Below are 20,604 nucleotides of genomic sequence, written 5' to 3'. Positions count from 1 at the left end.
TGTCGAAACTACCGTATTAAACAGCACAGATATTAGATGCATGTACTGTGTATGAGCTATATGTTGGTAATATATTTAATCAAGACATGGAGACAGGGACGGTGAGATCACCAAACCAACAGCACCAGCTCAGTAATAGGCCTGTTCTGTGCTAAATATAACCATTAGTATTTGTGTTCCCTAACATATTCATATTCTTATATTCATGTTAACAATTTTTTCTCTTATTAGAGCCTTGGATATATGACTTGTGGCACTAAACTACAGGTCATAGCCTCTGATAACGAAGAGGTTTTAAGACCTACTGTATGTGTGAGCAGCATATACCTCTGGGTTAACTAGGCCCAGGCAGTAATATGCATGATTCATGAACAAATTACTCCTATTAGCTTGGTCTCTACTAAGAAGGTGGTATTTCACTGTGTGAGTTGATCATCTAAGGCTCTGAAACAGTGTCTATTCAGAGAGGTACACAGCAGAGAGACTGTGCTTCAAAACAGCAGGCTTGTTTAACGCGGTATCTTTTGTGACACTATGGCAGCAGGCGAAAAGAAGGATTTTGACCCCAACGGAGGCCGCTTCGTCCGTTACCAGTTCACCCCTGCCTTCCTGCAGCTGCGCCAGGTCGGCGCCACGTAAGTCACAGCTAAGATGGCCGCCTGTGTGGGTGTGTAAGGGTGGTGGAGCGGTGGCCAGTCAGTGCCCTGCTGTTCTCTTCTGAGAGGAGACAGATGGGGAGGGCTATTCTCAGAGAGTGAGAGGTGGTGTGTGTGTGCGTGCCTACGTGCTTGCGTGCATGTTTGTGTGTGACAGATACCAAGGAGGCAGGAAGGCTACACAGTAGGGGGAGAAAGAGAGAGGGAGAGAGAGAGAAAAAAGGAGGCAGGGTGAGGGAGAAAGAAAGAGAGAAAGAGAGATGAGAAAAAGGACAGTCAGGCCAGTTGTTATTAATGAACGTTTCACTGCAGTGGGCTAAATCAGGGTCTCACAGAGTGTTTATTGGTGGTCTTAAACACATCTACATTGAAACCAGCATAGACACCTCACACACAAGGTTATGGGCTTAAACAAAAGAAGACACCTGTACCATGTCAGATGTAGAGTTGAAATGTATTACATTTTTACATTCTGAGTTTTCATCCCAATATTACACTTTATATACATCACAGAAGACTGAAACACAGCAAAACAGTTTGGCATCAAAACACCAGATTTTCTGCTGTTTATTTAAATTAATGTTTATTATGAAATTATGAAAAATATGAATAACATTCCACACAAGGCCACTAGTCATTTGAATGAAAGGGCTACTGTAGAGGGGGAATGAGGAAACATGGAATTACACTTTGGTTCTGCAACAAACTATAACAAACAAATGATGTGTAAGTGTGTTTCCAATAGTTGATCAGATCGCTCTGTCCCCCTGTCCTCTCTCACACAGTGTGGAGTTCACAGTGGGAGACATGCCCATCAACAACTTCAGGATGATTGAGAGGCACTACTTCAGAGAGCAGCTCCTCAAGAGCTTTGATTTTGAGTTTGGTTTCTGTATGCCCAGCAGCAAGAACACATGCGAACACATCTACGAGTTCCCCCCTCTGTCAGAGGACATCAGTGAGTATAGACGCACGTAGAAACAGAGACACAGACATAGCACGCATGCATACATGCACTTCCTGTACCCATACGACACACACACTCACTCAAATTCACACACTGACGTGTCCTTCCTCTTCTTCCTCAGTGCGCGAGATGATCCTGCACCCATACAAAACGCAGTCCGACAGCTTCTACTTTGTGGACAACAAGCTGGTGATGCACAACAAGGCAGACTACTCCTACAGTGGGAGTCCGTAGGAGCACAGGACTTCCCTAGACACCTAGACCCACTCCAACTCTAACCCACCCCACCATAGGACCATGGACAGACAGACAGACAGACAGACAGACAGACAGACAGACAGACGAACGGAGAGACGTATGGACGGACTGACAGGTCACAAGCAGCAGGACTGATGGACAGCCTCGCACTCTCAGCAGCTTTATTTTCTCCAATCAGAATTCCTCCATTGCTTGTCATCCCCTCAATTGCAATCCCCTACTCCAGTCTCTTTCAATGACCTCTCAACTTTCTGTGTCTGATAGAGAGTGTTATAGATGTGTACACAGTCTAGCATACATAAACACACACAGACCTTCACTATGGGACACGTCTGATGTGGCCTGATCTAGACAAAATAAAAGCACAACCAGTAGAGTATATAAGGGCCTGTAACAATGAGTGAGATTGAATGTCTAGTCAGTGAGTTCTCAGTCAGTCAGCTAAAGAGAAAAAGAGAAAGGGAGAGAGAGATAAGAAGAGACAGACAAAATGAAGAGAGCGAGAAAGAGAGATAGAGTGTCTGCTTTTCTGCACTTCATCTCATTGACATTTACAGTACCAGTCAAAAGTTTGGACACACCTACTCATTCAAGGGTTTTACGTGACTATTTTCTACATTGTAGAATAATAGTGAAAACATCAAAACTATGAAATAACACATATGGAATCATGTAGTAACCAAAAAAGTGTTTAAAAAAGTTGCCACCCTTTTCCAGTATGACAGGTTTGCACATTCTTGGCATTCTCTCAACCAGCTTCATGAGGTAGTCACCTGGAATGCATTTCAATAACAGGTGTGCCTTGTTAAAAGTTAATTTCTGGAATGTCTTGCCTTCTTAATGCGTTTGAGCCAATCAGTTGTGTTGTGACAGGTTAGGGGTGGTATACAGAAGGTAGCACTATTTGGTAAAAGACCAAGTCCATATTATGGCAAGAACAGCTCAAATAAGCAAAGAGAAATTACATTCCATCTTTACTTTAAGACACGAAGGTCAGTCAATGCAGAACATTTCAAGAACTAAAAGTTTCTTCAAGTGCAGTCGCAAATACCATCAAGTGCTATGATGAAACTGGCTCTCATGAGGACCGCCACAGGAAAGGAAGGCCCAGAATTACCTCTGCTGCAGAGGATGAGTTCTTTAGAGTTACCAGCCTCAGAAATTGCAGCACAAATGAATGCTTCACAGAGTTCAAGTAACGGACACATCTCAACATCAACTGTTTAGAGGAGACTGCCTGAATCAGGCCTTCATTGTCAAATTGCTGCAAAGAAACCACTACCAAAGGACACCAATAATAAGAAGAGACTTGCTTGGGCCAACAAATATGAGCAATGGACATTAGATCGGTGGAAATTTGTCCTTTGTTCTGATTAGTCCAAATTCGAGATTTTTGGTTCCAATCGCCGTGTCTTGATGAGACGCAGAGTAGGTGAATGGATGATCTCCGCATGTGTGCTTCCCACCATGAAGCATGGAGGAGGAGGTGTGATGGTGTGGGCGTGCTTTGCTGTTATACTGTCAGTGATTTATTTAGAATTCAAGGCACACTTAACCAACATGGCTACCACAGCATTCTGCAGCGATACACCATCCCATCTGGTTTGCGCTTAGTGGGACTATCATTTGTTTTTCAACAGGACAATGACCCAACACAGCTCCAGGCCGTGTAAGGGCTATTTGACCAAGAAGAAGAGTGATGGAGTGCTGCATCAGATGACCTGGCCTCCAAAATCACCCGACCTCAACCCAATTGAGATAGTTTGGGATGAGTTGGACCGCAGAGTGAAGGAAAAGCAGCCCACAAGTGCTCAGAATATGTGGGAAGTCCTTCAAGACTGTTGGAAAAGTATTCCAGGTGAAGCGTGTTGAGAGAATGCCAAGACTGTGCAAAGCTGTCATCAAGGCAAAGGGTGGCTATTTTGAAGAATCTAAAATATATCATATATTTTGGTTACTACATGATTCCATATGTGTTATTTCATAGTTTTGATGTCTTCACTATTATTCTACAATGTAGAACATAGTAAAACATAAAGAAAAACCCTTGAAGGAGTAGGTGTGTCCCAACTTTTGACTGGTACTGTAGCTATTTAAACAACAGAGACAGACAGACAGACAGACAGACAGACAGACAGACAGACAGACAGACAGACAGACAGACAGACAGACAGATCAGCTGTCTGTCGCATTACCAAGTGACACAGACACACAATTCTCTGACATCATCAAAACATGTATTCTAGTCGAGCAAGCAGAACCTATATATTTCTACTAGGGTTCTGCTACTTTTTTTTACTCTTAAAGAAAGTCAAAAAATGTTTCTTGAATTTCTAATAAATAGCTATTAGCTCTGGATGATTCGTTGTCCCTGAAAGGAACAGTCCTGCTGTTTGATGAGGTTCTTTGTTGATCACCATACCAGTAGAAACCAGTTGAATCCCATTAGCATACAGTACATCGTAGAATGGAACAGGTACTCTTTTAATGTGAATGTCGTATTAGGGCTGGAAAATTCTAGCTTTTCCAAAATTCCCTGGTTTTCCAGACGTCCCTTTTGGAGGATTCCTGGATTTCTTATTCCAGCCTGATTCCAGGAATTTTCCAACATGGATTTTTGGAAAAACTGTGAATTTTAGGAAAGTTACTGGAATTTTGCAACCCTAGTCGTGTTTATTTACGTATACTCATAGTTTTATCTTCTAAAGTATTTTTTTAAGTAGCCACTTTGACGAGTTAAAAGTAGGCGAAGGATAGTCATATATGAACTCAAAACCAGATATTCATTTTGATATCCAGCTCATATTTAGTCTCAAGAGATCTGCAGATGTATTTATAAGAAATGTGGTTATTGTAAATTAAAATGATGTAAAGTTTGGACAGTTGAAATGCCACTCAGAGAAATAAATATATGTGATTTTTTTGGGAAGTCTTGAAATGCGACTTGTGGTCTTTTTTCACTTGATACCCAAGATGGTAAAACAATGACACCAGCTACAATATGTGGGAACAGCCAATTATATCAAAGGTTGTTTTACAATGTCTGGATAGATTTGTGATGGACAGAAATTAGATAGATGCAGAACAAATTGCCTAGACTAGAATATCAAATCATGAATCAGTTCAAGAGCTATAAATCAAAGACAGTTTACTATATACTCAGCTAATCCATACAAGAAAAATGGCCTTTTCACACATGCTATGACTAAAACACACTCTCAAAACGTGTTCCTGGTAAGGTGATGTCACCTTATTCACTTTCATATTTATGGAAGCTAAATTATTAGATAGGACTTACAGGAACTAGAGGGAGGTCTGAGAACAATTGTCTGGCTCTGCCTTGAGATTGACTTCCATCCTCAATGGTAATTTAGCTAGAAAGCTTTGAAAACTATTTCTAGAAAGAAAATTAATTGAGTTAACAGTGAGTATGTTCCCTGTTTCGTATCAGAAATTATGCTAAGACAAATTGTGTAATTACATTCATTAGCTTTGAGCTAAAAACCAGATGGCTTGAATCATCTCTTGTCACCATAAACTGAATAAAATGCTAATTGAAAAAGCGGGAACATATCACACCAGGGGGCTTATTCAGGAGAAAGATACTTCACAAATTGTTCAACATAGAAATATGTTGTGTAGAACAGATATGATTCTCTGTAGTGTAGAATAAGGAAGAAATGTCACCAGCGCTGTATTTCTATCAACAACTCTAAAGTTCCCTTAAATAAGTCACTACAGCTCTCTGCTGCCATCTTGTGTGAAATTAGGTGGTACTGCACTCTACTCCTATTCACTGAACAGTGTCATGAGCTTTTGGATCCATTCATTCTCATGAATGTCAAGTTTTGAATTTGACCCAGCCACAGTCAATGACATGAATAAAAACATATTGTTAACGCAATTGTGATAAAACCTGAACCCCTACTCGCTCACAGATTTGATCCAGGCTAATAGTAGACTAATTGAACCAACGAGCTCTGCAGGTTCAAAGCAAAGCAAAATATGATGTTTGGTTGTGATCAAACTGTGCACAATATTGTCACTGTTTCATTGCTACATTGTGATAAGTCTTGACCTTCACAACCCCAGTCTATTCCTGGGCTTCAAAGCAAAGGTATGGGGGTGTTCCCCATGGAAGTGAGGTAACCAGCTAAACTCTCCACACCTGTGTAGGCTGTGTGGTACTGTCCATGAATATGTAGGTCTGATGGACCTCCACATCCTCCGTCCATCTCCTCCTCATCTTCTTCCTCCTCCTTCCCCAGCCCGACAGAGATCAACTCTGATGTCTGGTTGACAGGACAGGTGCTCCTCAGACTTGACCCCAGGAGGAAGTGTGTTGGCTGGGAAGATGAGGGGGACGAGGAGGGACTGATTGCTACCAGCGAATCAGGAGCCAGGCTGTCCTCTCTCAGCTCCTCCCACAAGTAACCTGAGAAGAGAGTGAACAGGGTTGCTAATCTTGTTGAAGATTGTATAAAAATAATTCCTGAATATGGTTCTCTCTCTCTCTCTCTCTCTCTCTCTCTTTCTTTCTCACTCTCTCTCACTCTCTCTCACTCTTTCTCTCACTCTCTCTCTCTCACTCTCACTCTCTCACTCTCACTCACTCACCGTGGAGCTGCAGGTCAGTCAAGCTGGGGTTGAGCGTGTCGATATCATTACTAGCATCTCCCTCTAGCTGTAGCTCCTGCATGCTCCTGGGCCCAAATTTATACTCTGCCTGTATGGTGGCGCTACAGTTGGAGGGTGTCTGCCCCACCAAAGGGGAACCCAAGGTACCCACATTGGGAGGGATACCTGATGGAGGCTGCTGTCCGCAGGGGGAGTAGAAGGAGAAGGGGTGGGGGGTGGTCTGGGACATGTAGCGGGGGTGCTGGTTGACTGTCAGGGTGGAAGGGGGGACGTGGGGGTAGAGGGGATGTTGGAGAGGACGACAGGGCTCTGGAGGCTGGGATGAAGTGAAGGAGGAAGGGGTAGGGTTGTAGTTTGTGGTGGATCTTGCCAGTGGGGTCTGGTGGTAAAAAGGTAAAGATTTCAGATTCCCTGGTCTTTCCCCCAACAGGCGATCCAGGTCCTCTGAGAAAACAGAGAGAGAGAGAGAGAGAGAGAGAGAGAGAGAGAGAGAGAGAGAGAGAGAGAGAGTTGGGTAAATTGAGATGACCTTACATTTATCTCCGGTAACAGCTGCCAAAAAGGCTGAGTGGATAGAATCACCAGAACACTGGTGTTGCTTGGTCTCCAAGGTAACATGCCCTGTCTGTAACAACACAAGCTGTACTTGAATCGTTCTGAGTAACATAGAACCATCTTATTTAGGGTGTCATTTATGCCATGGCGGACCTGAGGATTGCCAAGCTTACAGTCCATTAAAACACTGGCATCTGAACTTTGAGGAAGTGCAAATAAAACATGGGCCAGGTCTAAGAGGAGTCCTGGTCTGTGATGAATAGACCACCTACCTGGCCTGGCCATGCTCTTGCGGACAGTGATGGGGTCTTTGCGGCGCCACTTGTGTAGCTCCTCCTGCATCTTCTCTATCTTGGCTGGGTTGAGGGCCCACAGGCAGCCCTTGCGGGAAGAGTTGCCAATCTTATTCTCCACCTTCTCAAAGCACTTATTCAGAGACAGATTGTGGCGGACCGAGTTCTTCCATCCATCTGGAGCCGTCTGAGAGACAGACATATTTATTATCTACCTTACTTGCTTTGGCAATGTTAACACATGTTACCCATGCCAATAAAGCCCCTTGCATTGAATTGAATTGACAGAAAGGAGAGGAGAAATGTACAGTAACAGTATTTTAATTTTCCATGGGATACTTTTTTCCCCTCCAATTTTTAATTGTTCAATGTTTATAGCCACAAACTATACAGTAGTATATGTAAATAATCAAGGTATTGCATTGAAGTATATTTAACATATTTATGAATTTCTTAAATTGGCTATCTGCGATTGATGCATCCATTTTTTGACATTCCAATTAATGATATTTCCCCATTCATCCTTGAAGAATATAGCTTAGAAGTTAGTTCAGAACCCAACATATACGCTTGTTTTACTCCACTGTTTGTAAACATTCAATTCAAATAAACAATATACAGCTTAAAAATGTAATGTGATGTCATGGATGGTCAGTCTCTGCATCCATAGCTCTGTCCAGCCCCAACCCTCAGCTTTTTACCGAAATAGGGGTTAAAAGTAATTAAAAATCAAATCAAAAGTCAAGAGGAACCAAAGCAGGGGTAGGACCACATTGCACACACACACACACACACACGCACACACGCACACACACCCCCCAGAGGCAGTCTCTCAGTCATAGGTTCTACAGTATGTTCGGCTGAAGCGGAGCCAAAGCTGCTGCAGTGCCACGTTGTACATTCCTCCTCTTCCTACGCCAGACAGACAGACAGCCAGACATACAGAGAGCTAGCCAGACAGCCAGCCGGCCAGCCAACCAGCCAGCCAGCCAGACAGACAGACAGACAGACAGACAGACAGACAGACAGACAGACAGACAGACAGACAGACAGACAGACAGACTGCAGGCCAGATAGCCAGCCAGACTGACAGCCAACAAACAGCCAACCACTTCATGGGTCTATAAGCATCTTGATGGATGGGAAGACACTGATCAAGCCCTAACGGGTATCAGCCGGGGTGGCCCACGGCGAGCCTCGATAAACACAGTCTGAGTCCCAAATAGCACCCTGTTCCCTAGTGCACTATTTTTTACTAGGTTCTAGAGGCCACGCCTGAATTCTCTATGGAATAGGTAGGAGTTGATGATGCCTAACAAATGGCTGGGGACGAGGCTAGTCTACGGCAAAGGCTGCTTCTGCTTTGGCACACAGTTGGATCTATATACACAATTATAGTATCATTCATCATTCATCTACGGAGCCTCTAAAGAAAATATATGGTTTCTCTCTCTCTCCCTCTCCATGTCCTCCTATAAAGGGCTTATCGCCAGATATGAGAGGATTGAAGATCAGCAGGCATTGATCTCTCAGTGATTGAGTCTTTCAAACCTCATGTAAATACAAGGAATTTACTTTACAAGTGTGGTTCAGCCCAATGTATGTCACTTGTGTGTCCTTGTATTCATTCGTTTTGGAAAGTTAGGTGATGCAAAGTTCATGCAAAGGATGTATAGCAATGGTTATAACAACTCTGCCTGTGACATTTCACAGAGACAACCCATAGGATGAAAATAATGAGAGTTATGAAGACACAGAGATGACTGTTGTGTCAGCGAGAAGCCATAATGTCCTCCTGCTGTACCTTGAAGTAGGGGAAGTGTTCAGTCATGAACCTGTAGATCTCACTAACCGGGAGACTCCCTGTCTTACTGTTCCTCAGAGCCATGAAGATCAGAATGCTACGGATTGAAGACAAACATTGTAGTCAGTGTAGTCAATCAGTTGTAGTCCATATTATATTATTATTGCATATGATAACATATATTATATTATTTAACATCACAGTGTTGTTTATTCATTACATATACAGTAGGGTTCCAAAAGGGTTCATCGACTGTCCCCATAGGAGAACCCTTTTTGGTTCCAGGTAAAACCCTCTCTGATTCCAGATAGAGCCCTTTTGGGTTCCATGTAGAACCGTCTGTAGAAAGAGTTCTACCTGGAACCAAAAAGGGTTTTACCTGGAACCAAAAAGGGTTCTCCTATGGGGACAGATAGCTATGATTCTAATGTACATTATTCATGACAAGGATCCATGATGACATCCACAAAACAATTAAAGGAAACAAGTTGTTATTATCATATTAACTCAGCCGCTGAGGAAAACGTCAGAAAATAAGTATGGTAGATAGAAATTACATTAAAACCTCTTGAGTGTAGGGGGCAGTATTTTGATGTTTGGATGAAAAACGTACCCAAATGAAACTGCCTATTTCTCAGGCCCAGAATCTAGAATATGCATATAATTGTCAATCTAGGATAGAAAACACTCTAAAGTTTCCAAAACTGTCAAAATATTGTCTGTGAGTATAACAGAACAGATATTGCAGGCGAAAACCTGAGGAAAATCCAACCAGGAAGTGCTGTTTTTCCTGAAAGCTCTATGTTCCATTGCATGCCTTCCCTCCATTTAAAGGAATATCAACCAGATTCCTTCCACATGGCGTGAACAGTCTTTAGACATAGTTTCAGGCTTTTATTTTGAAAAATGATTGAGAAAGATCACATCGCGTCATTGGATGGCAGGGTGCCAGCAGCGTTTTGCATGCGCCAACAGAGTGGAGCAGACATTTTCTCTCTCTCTCCTATTGAAGAAGCTACTGTCCTGTTGAAATATTACCGATTATATAGTGTAAAAACAACCTGAGGATTGATTATAAAAACGTTTGACATGTTTCTACGAACTTTACGGATACTATTTGGAATTTTCGTCTACCCCATCGTGACGGCTCGAGCCTGTGGATTTCTGAACATAAAGCGCCAACCAAATGGAGGTATTTTGGATATAAAAATAATCTTTATGGAACAAAAGGAACATTTATTGTGTAACTGGGAGTATCGTGAGTGCAAACATCCGAAGATCATCAAAGGTAAGCGATTCATTTTATTGCTTTTTTGACTTTCGTGACCAATCTACTTTGCTGCTAGCTGTTTGTAATGTGTTGTCTGCTGAGAGAGATGTCCTAACATAAACGCTTGGTATGCTTTCGCGGAAAAGCTTTTTTTGAAATCTGACACGCCAGGTGGATTAACAACAAGCTAAACTGTGTTTTGCTATATTAAACTTGTAATTTCATGAAAATTAAATATTTTAGTAATTTAATTTGAATTTGGCACTCTGCAATTCAGCGGATGTTGACGAAAATGATCCCGCTAACAGGATGGGTGCGTCAAGAAGTAAAATTAATGTAATTCAAGCACAAATGGTCTTAGTAGTGAATTTGAATAAGAGGCAGTGCTAATGTATGTGGAACCAGTGTAGAGCTTGGGTATGGGCTACCTCACACACACACTCCATCCACCTCACACACACTCCATCCACCTCACACACACACCATCCACCTCACACACACACCATCCACCTCACAACTCACACACACCGTATTCACCTCACACACACACACACACACACACACACACACACACACATCTCATCCACGTCACACCTCACACACACATCTCAACCACCTCATACACACTCCATCCACCTCACACCTCACACACACACTCCATCCACCTCTCACCTCACACCTCACACACACTACATCCACCTCACACCTCACACCCCCATCCACCTCACATCTCATGCCGCACACCTCATACATCCCTCATCAACCACACACCTGACACCTCCCATTCACCACAAACCTCACAACTCACACACACGCCATTCACCTCACATCTCATACACACATCTCATCCACCTCACACCTCACACAGCCCCCATCCACCTCACACCTCACACCTCACACCCCACCATCCAACTCACACCTCACACCCCTACATCAACCTCACACCTCACACACACCCCATCCACCTCACACCTCACACACACCTCATACCTCACACACTCCTTATCCACCTCACACCTCACACAGCCCCCATCCACCTCACACCTCACACCGCACCCCCCATCCAACTCACACCTCACACCCCTCCATCCACCTCACACCTCACGCCGCACACCTCACACCTCACACACACCCAATCCACCTCACATCTTATACACACACCCCATCCACCTCACACCTAACACCTCACACCGCACACCCTCCATCCAACTCACACCTCACACACACCCCATCCATCTCACACTGCACACACCCCCCATCCACCTCATACCTCACACACACCATCCACCTCACACACACACCATCCACCTCACAACTCACACACACCGTATTCACCTCACCTCACACACACATACACACACATACAACTCATCCACGTCACACCTCACACACATCTCATCCACCTCACACCCAACACACACCCCTCACACCTCACACACACTCCATCCACCTCACACCTCACACACACATCTCAACCATCTCATACACACTCCATCCACCTTACACCTCACACACACACTCCATCCACCTCTCACCTCACACCTCAAACAGACACACTACATCCACCTCACACCTCACACCCCCATCCACCTCACATCTCATGCCACACACCTCATACACCCCTCATCAACCACACACCTCACACCTCCCATTCACCCCACACCTCACACCTCACACACACTCCATTCACCTCACACATACGCCATTCACCTCACATCTCATACACACATCTCATCCACCTTACACCTCACGCACACCCCATCCACCTCTCACCTCACACACCCCCCATCCATCTCACACACACACACACACACACACACACACACACACACACACACACACACACACACACACACACACACACACACACACACACACACACACACACACACACACACACACACACACAGCCCCCATCCACCTCACACCTCACACCGCACCCCCCCATCCAACTCACACCTCACACCCCTCCATCCACCTCACACCTCACGCCGCACACCTCACACCTCACACACACCCAATCCATCTCACATCTGATACACACCCCCCATCCAACTCACACCTCACACCCCTCCATCCAACTCACACCTCACACACACCCCATCCATCTCACACTGCACACACCCCCCATCCACCTCATACCTCACACACCTCATCCACCTCACACACACACCATCCACCTCACCTCACATCACACACACACATCTCATCAACCTTGCATCTCACACACACCCCATCCACCTCACACCTCACACAGCCCCCATCCAACTCACACCTCACACAGCCCCCATCCACCTCACACCTCACACCCCACCATCCAACTCACACCTCACACCCCTACATCCACCTCACACCTCCCATTCACCCAATCCACCTTACACCTCACACCTCACACAGCCCCCATCCACCTCACACCTCACACCGCACACACCCCATCCACCTCACACCTCACACCGCACCCCCCATCCACCTCACACCTCACACCGCACACCCCCCATCCAAATCACACCTCACACACCTACATCCACCTCACACCTCATGCCGCACACCTCACACCTCCCATTCACCTCACACCTCACACCTTACACCCCCTCCATCCATCTCACTCCTTACACCCCCTCCATCCACCTCACACCTCACCCCCCCTCCATCCACCTCACACCCCACACCCCCTCCATACACCAAATATACAGTATATACTTTGGTTCCCTTTCAATCTAAAATGGTAAACTGGTTTTAGGGGTTATTAAAGAACTGACATGCTTACAGTTCAAATTATTTTTGTTTCGCCCTAAAAACATGACTTCAAACAGGCAAAGAAAGAAGAGTAATCAATATTGAGAAATGGGTTTGATTGAATAAGGTCTTGATTAAATAAGGTCTTGATTAAATAAGGTCTTGATTAAATAAGGTCTTGATTAAATACGGTCTTGATTAAATACGGTCTTGATTGAATAAGGTATTGATTGAATAATGTCATGATTAAATAAGGTCTTGATTGAATACAGTCTTGATTGAATACAGTCTTGATTGAATATGATCGATTTAATAAGGTCTTAATTAAATAAGTGTCACGCCCTGGTCTATATTTATTATGTTATCTTCATTTATTGAGTCAGGCCAGGGTGTGACATGGGTTTATTTGTAGTGTGTTTCGTCTTGGGGTTGTGAGGGGTGTATAGTTTAGTCTATGGCTGCCTGAGGCGGTTCTCAATCAGAGTCAGGTGATTATCGTTGTCTCTGATTGGGAACCATATTTAGGTAGCCTGGGTTTCACTGTGTGTTTGTGGGTGATTGTTCCTGTCTCTGTGTTTGTTGCACCAGTCAGGGCTGTTTCAGTTTTCGACGTTTGTTGTTTTGTATTGTTCATGTTTCGTCATAATTAAAGATGTATCGAACGAACCACGTTGCATTTTGGTCCGATCCTTATTCCACCTCTTCGTCAGAGAAGGAGGTAGAAGAAAGCCGTTACAATAAGATCTTGATTGAATAAGGTCTTGATTAAATACGGTCTTGATTAAATAAGGTCTTGATTGAATACAGTCTTGATTGAATACAGTTTTGATTGAATAAGGTATTGATTGAATAAGGTCTTGATTGAATAAGGTCTTGATTGAATAAGGTCTTGATTAAATACGGTCTTGATTAAATAAGGTCTTGATTGAATACAGTCTTGATTGAATACAGTTTTGATTGAATAAGGTATTGATTGAATAAGGTCTTGATTGAATAATGTCTTGATTAAATAAGGTCTTTAATATATAATTAATGTTACACCAAATTCCAAAACCTGATTGTACGGATTGGTAATAGATTGTGATTATGCACATGTATGGAGTATGGAAGTAGCGTGTTGACCTGTATGAGTAGATGGGCTTGGGGAAGAGGGACTGCATGCTACTGTCCTGATGGGTTGGAGTGGAGAGGCACTGGAGAGAGTACTGACAACTTTTGGATTTTCCACCGGTAGAATACACACCTGGTGAGAACTGGAGAGAACACACACACATACATACACACATTGTTACAGCAGAACTTTTGGATTGTCCACTGGTAGAATACACACCTGGTGAGAACTGGAGAGAACACACACACATACATACACACATTGTTACAGCAGAACTTTTGGATTGTCCACTGGTAGAATACACACCTGGTGAGAACTGGAGAGAACACACACACATACATACACACATTGTTACAGCAGAACTATTGGATTGTCCACTGGTAGAATACACAACTGGTGAGAACTGGAGAGAACACACACACATACATACACACATTGTTACAGCAGAACTTTTGGATTGTCCACTGGTAGAATACACACCTGGTGAGAACTGGAGAGAACACACACACATACATACACACATTGTTACAGCAGAACTTTTGGATTGTCCACTGGTAGAATACACACCTGGTGAGAACTGGAGAGAACACACACACATACATACACACATTGTTACAGCAGAACTTGTATTACTTTAGTAACAAAGTGAGTACACAGTGAGGTCTTTCCAAACCGCACAGCTGTGTTCTGCCAACCCTATACTGTTACAAGTTTACGGTATGATATAACCAAGCCCTGTTGGCAAAATGTTATTTTCCTTGGCAAGGTGTTTGACAAGTTATCTTTTCAAGGGCACTAACTCTTGAAAAGATGTGCAGTACTGTAGGTCGTTTCTGTGTCAACCAACCTATACAGCACCAACATTCCACCCAAACCAACAGTTTGTAGACCTAAAAAATATAAATGAGTTTTGTTCTTTGAGAGAATATTCGTCAGTTAACCGGACATTTATGAATTATGAAGCCTTTAAGTGCTTTGTGTGCTTGTTTTGATGACATAAATGCATCAAAATTCAATATTTTTAACGTTAGCATATTAAGATTATCTCATAGAACAAAACATATACCATAAGATCTCCTAAACCCGTGTTACCATAGACCTTATTTTCTGTGTTTATCCAAAAACCCTATAAAATCCCCTCCGTTAGTGCATACAAAAAGAAACCATTACTATTGCGCTCTATAGCCTACCTAAACCACCCTATTGAGTTAAGCTCCTCTAAGAACCTCCCCCTTAAGTTAACCCCTCCCCCTGTACTTTGGTCCTGCCCACTCACCTGCTGCAGTGGGGCTGGGGGGCTGTAGGAGGCATGCCCTTGGGACAGGAAGCAGGAAGGTTCCTTGGGTGCAGCCAGTGGTTCTGGATAAGAGTGCTGGGAGCCCTGCTGTGTTGAATGAAGGGAATTAATGAATATAAATGCATTATACAAGTAATGAAATCTGAGGAAACTCATTGGCAGCATTGTGATCAAATCAAATCAAATCAAATCAAATTTTATTTGTCACATACACATGGTTAGCAGATGTTAATGCGAGTGTAGCAAAATGCTTGTGCTTCTAGTTCCGACAATGCAGTAATAACCAACAAGTAATCTAGCTAACAATTCCAAAACTACTACCTTATACACACAAGTGTAAAGGGATAAAGAATATGTACATAAAGATATATGAATGAGTGATGTACAGAGCGGCATAGGCAAGATGCAGTAGATGGTATCGAGTAGAGTATATACATATGAGATGAGTATGTAAACAAAGTGGCATAGTTTAAAGTGGCTAGTGATACATGTATTACATAAAGATGCAGTAGATGATATAGAGTACAGTATATACGTATACATATGAGATAAATAATGTAGGGTATGTAAACATTATATTAAGTAGCATTGTTTAAAGTGGCTCGTGATATATTTTACATCAATTCCCATGATTGAAGTGGCTGGAGTTGAGTCAGTGTGTTGGCAGCAGACACTCAATGTTAGTGGTGGCTGTTCAACAGTCTAATGGCCTTGAGATAGAAGCTGTTTTTCAGTCTCTCGGTCCCAGCTTTGATGCACCTGTACTGACCTCGCCTTCTGGATGATAGCAGAGTGAACAGGCAGTGGCTCGGGTGGTTGTTGTCCTTGATGATCTTTATGGCCTTCCTTTGATGTGTGCGTGCGCGTGTGCGTGTGTGCGTGTGTGTGCGTGTGTGTGTGTGTGTGTGTGCATGTGCGTGTGTGTGTGTGTGTGTGTGGATAGGAGCTGTAGGTATGATTGAGAGATCTGTCTATGGGGAACTGCTTACGGGTGGGGCTCTCCTCAATGGCCATGTACATTTGGGTATGGTACTACAGTTCAGCTGTTAGCGTGTACCATGAATGAATAGCCATTTAGAGTATGAATATCACTGTATCATACCATCAGTCTGGAAGCTTGGAAACTCCCGTTGTATGTATCCCAGCATGTCTGTTCCTCACTGGTAGATGTGTCTGTGAAGCCATCTGGAGACTCCACCTCTCTGAGACTGATGAAGGGATGAGACCCAGGGGGACCAGGGGCCAGCCAACCCGTGGCAACCCCACCGTTGCTGAACTGACGACGGTAGGGGTGGAAGCAGTCAGCTGACACTGACCCTAAGTTTGACCTTTGACTCTGTGTTACCATGGCTCCATCAATGCTGTGCCTCCTGCAGGTCTCTGCAGCGGCATTTCTCTGTCTGTAGGTGGTGCTTTCTTTCTCACGCTGGGCAGTGGTAAATGACACAGAACTGCTGTCATCACACTGAGGAGAGATTAATATACAAATTGTTAGCTGGTTATTTAGCAACATCCAGAATCTCCTGGCTGGCATCTGCAATCATGAAACAATGCAAAGAAATAGCCAAGAAACACATACATTTTATCTCCTGGCATTTTCTTTATCCCAAATTACATCCTATAGGGCGCTATTTGGGACGCAGACATAATTTGGGTTTAAACGCATCATGCCTGTTTGGGGGGGGGGGGTATTTACATCTCCTTATAGATAGAGATCTCCAGTATTTACTGGCACATTGCTGCCCCAGGGGCGGGTAATTCATTAGTCCAAAAGAAGAGGAATGTGATTAATGTCAGGATAAAACTTAACACATTTCCTCCAGGGCATCTTGTCCTTGAAAATGCCTTGTGTGTGTGATAAGTAGATAGTTGACTTAAGCAATAAGGCCCGAGGATGTGTGGTATATGGCCAATATACCACGGCTAAGGACTGTTCTTAGGCACAATGCAACGCGGAGTGCATGGATGCAGTCCTTAGCCATGGTATATTGTCCATATATCATAAACCCCCGAGGTGTCTTACTGCTATTATAAACTGGTTACCAACGTTACCAGTGGTATACGATCTGATATACCACGGCTGTCAGCCAATCAGCATTCAGGGCTCAAACCACCCAGTTTATAAATCCTTTTAGATTCACTTAAAAACAATTTCCATGTTGCAATCAGACCTGGGTTCAAATAGTATTCACTTTTTTTCAAATACTTTATCTGTCACAATGAAAATGACCAATGAAAAGCAACCAATGGAACCAAAAAATATTACTTGAACCGAGGTCTGGTTAGTCAAACATCTATGGGTTTATGCACTAAGATCACAATGTGGATTCTGGAATTACCTCTGGAGGAACAGCAGCCTAATGCAGGTGCAGGACAGGAGATGAGATGGGTAAAGCATGCATGGCTTTGGGCTGAATCAAAATGGAGGGAGTGTATTTCTTGGTGAAACTGTAAAATAAACCGTTTTCAGTGGATTCTGGTACCTGTGAGTGCACCATCTGCTGGAGGGAGGACCCTGGAGGCTCACAGGTGCGTAGGGAGGAGATCTGAGGGGCTGGTGTCGTTGTCAGGGACCTGTTGGCACTGTGAGTACATGTGGAGCTGGGAGATTCTGTAGACATGATAATGTGCCTATGAGGAAATCTGCACCTGGGACGAATAGAAACGTGTTTGAGTTTGGGGCGTGGTATACACTGAGGTTATAAAATATCAGGAACACCTTCCTAATATTGAGTTGCACCCCCTTTTGCCCTCAGACAATTTGTCAGGGCATGGACTTGAAAGCGGTCCACAGGGATGCTGGCCCATGTTGACTCCAATGCTTCCCACAGCTGTGTCATGTTGGCTGGATGTCCTTTGGATGGTGGAACATTCTTGATAAACATGGGAAACTGTTGAGTATAAAAAACCCAGCAGCGTTGCAGTTCTTGACACACTCAAACTGGTGCACCTGGCACCTACTGTTCAAAGGCACTTAAATATTTTGTCTTGCACATCCATGTATCAATTGTCCCAAGGCTTAAAAATCCTTCTTTAATCATCTACACTGATTGAAGTGGATTTAACAGGTGACATCAAAAGGGGATCATAGCTTTCACCTGGATTCACCTGGTCATGGAAAGAGCAACATACCATGTTGCTCTTGTCCATGTTTTGTACACTCAGTGTAATTGAATGTGTGTTATGAGTCACAATCGCATTTCCTGTGTTTTTTGAATCTATGTTATTTGGAATTGTAAATGTGTCATGCCTAGCTTTCACAGGTTCATGACATGTACTGTATGCAGAGTGGCTTGCATGATAAATCTGTGTGTGGTTGACGCTTGCCAGTGCCATCCATGCGTTACATCATATCCTTATTGTATCTTTCATAGTCTGTGTCATTCACTGTATGAATGTACCTTTCAGGTAGGCTAGAGCATTTAACCCCAGTGTAACATCTCAGCGGTCTTCTGGGCATCTCTGAGTTATCATTGTTAACAGACTAGGGGCTATACAGTCTGTGATCTTTTAGTGTACAGTTATGGGTACTGCAGGCTCGATGAAAAAGTAGCCCAGACACAGATTAAGTCTAATCTTTGACTAAGAAGCACTTTAAATGGAGAAAAATTTAGTCTAGGACTAGGTTTAAGGGATACTGTGAGATTCTGGCAATTAAGCCATTTTTCTGTTACAACACAGAGGCGGATGCAAGATGCAAGCAACGATGGTTTAATGAATGTAGTTCACAGCAGCAACATGACAGACAGACTGTACTCAGAAGGAATCCGACCCAGGAACTCGGGCGCATCTTCCGATCATAACGTGCTGAGACAACCAGGGAGTGTGTCCGGATGAGTAGGAAGGAGCACAGCAGATAATCCACACAAGAGAAGAGCACGGACACACGACACAACCTCAGAGAAGAAACAACGATCTGACAACAAGAAACACTGGTAACAGAACATATAAAGGGAAGATAAGTGGTTCCAGCTGGCGCAGACAATCAGGCCGAGATTGGGAAACCACGCCCACACAAACACTGGAGAGAGAGAGAGAGAGAGAGAGAGAGAGAGAGAGAGAGAGAGAGAGCGAGAAAGAGAGAGGGAGGCAGTGGATTCATGAACCGTGATACCTCCCCTAGGAACGCCTCTTGGCGTTCCCAGGCGAATTTACCTGTCGATTGAAATCATCGATAAGGGAGTGATCCAGAATGTCCCTAGCAGGTACCCAACTTCTCTCCTCCGGGCCGTAACCCTCCCAGTCCACCAGGTACTGGAATCCGCGTCCCCTCCTTCTAGAGTCCAAAATACGATTGACAGAAAAGGTGGTTTCCCCATCAACAAGTCGTGGCGGCGGGGGAACCGGGACCGGCGGGTTAATGCGTGCCTGAAACACAGGTTTTATTTTAGACACATGAAAGGTAGGATGAATTCTCCTATACGCGGAGGAAGCTTGAGCCGGACCGCCACCGGACTAATGATCCTGGTGACTCTGAACGGGCCGATAAATTTGGGGGCAAGCTTGTTCGAAACGGATCGGAGTGGAATGTTCTTAGTAGAAAGCCACACTCTTTGGCCAACGACGTATACCGGAGGCTTCGACCGGTGGCGATCGGGCCTTAGCCTTGGTGCGCGCCCCACCCGGAGAAGAGTCTCACGGGCTCTGCTCCATGCGTGACGGCACCTCTGGATGAAGGCGTGAGCGGAGGGAACAGTGACCTCGGACTCCGTACTGGGAAAGATAGGTGGCTGGTAACCTAAACTACACTCAAACGGAGAGAGACCCGTGGCTGCCACTGGCAACGAATTGTGAGCGTACTCAACCATAGAGAGTTGTTGACTCCAGGAAGAGGGATTCTTAGAAACCAAACATCGCAACACTCTCTCCAAATCTTGGTTGGCCCTCTCAGTTTGACCGTTGCTCTGGGGATGAAACCCTGAAGACAGGCTGACACCCGCTCCCAGTAACCTACAAAACTCTTGCCAAAACTTGGACACAAATTGGGGCCCCGGTCAGAAACTACGTCCATCGGCAGGC

General features: G+C 44.1%; 2 protein-coding genes across 2 annotated transcripts in view; one reads left to right on the top strand and one right to left on the bottom strand.

The window, feature by feature from the left end:
• Positions 1–4,820, top strand: part of LOC135546388 (protein unc-119 homolog A-like) — a 31,657-nt gene extending 26,837 nt beyond the window's left edge. The window contains exons 3-5 of the mRNA XM_064974766.1: positions 542–635; positions 1,442–1,614; positions 1,745–4,820. Of these exons, the coding sequence (XP_064830838.1) occupies positions 542–635; positions 1,442–1,614; positions 1,745–1,857 (380 nt within the window). The 3' untranslated portion in view covers positions 1,858–4,820. The remainder of the gene's footprint in view (positions 1–541; positions 636–1,441; positions 1,615–1,744) is intronic.
• An 875-nt stretch (positions 4,821–5,695) lies between these two features.
• LOC135545052 (forkhead box protein N1-like) overlaps positions 5,696–20,604 on the bottom strand; it is a 26,387-nt gene continuing 11,478 nt past the window's right edge. The window contains exons 2-9 of the mRNA XM_064972704.1: positions 18,069–18,234; positions 16,688–17,050; positions 15,565–15,672; positions 14,300–14,430; positions 9,172–9,268; positions 7,347–7,554; positions 6,499–6,963; positions 5,696–6,316 (exon numbers count right to left, since the gene is read on the bottom strand). Of these exons, the coding sequence (XP_064828776.1) occupies positions 5,988–6,316; positions 6,499–6,963; positions 7,347–7,554; positions 9,172–9,268; positions 14,300–14,430; positions 15,565–15,672; positions 16,688–17,050; positions 18,069–18,206 (1,839 nt within the window). The 5' untranslated portion in view covers positions 18,207–18,234 and the 3' untranslated portion in view covers positions 5,696–5,987. The remainder of the gene's footprint in view (positions 6,317–6,498; positions 6,964–7,346; positions 7,555–9,171; positions 9,269–14,299; positions 14,431–15,564; positions 15,673–16,687; positions 17,051–18,068; positions 18,235–20,604) is intronic.

The sequence above is a fragment of the Oncorhynchus masou genome, chromosome 9 (assembly GCF_036934945.1).
Source record: "Oncorhynchus masou masou isolate Uvic2021 chromosome 9, UVic_Omas_1.1, whole genome shotgun sequence".
Classification (NCBI taxonomy): Eukaryota; Metazoa; Chordata; class Actinopteri; order Salmoniformes; family Salmonidae; genus Oncorhynchus; species Oncorhynchus masou.
The sequence above is the reverse complement of the archived record's forward strand: the minus strand, read 5'-3'. Positions and strand labels throughout refer to the sequence as shown.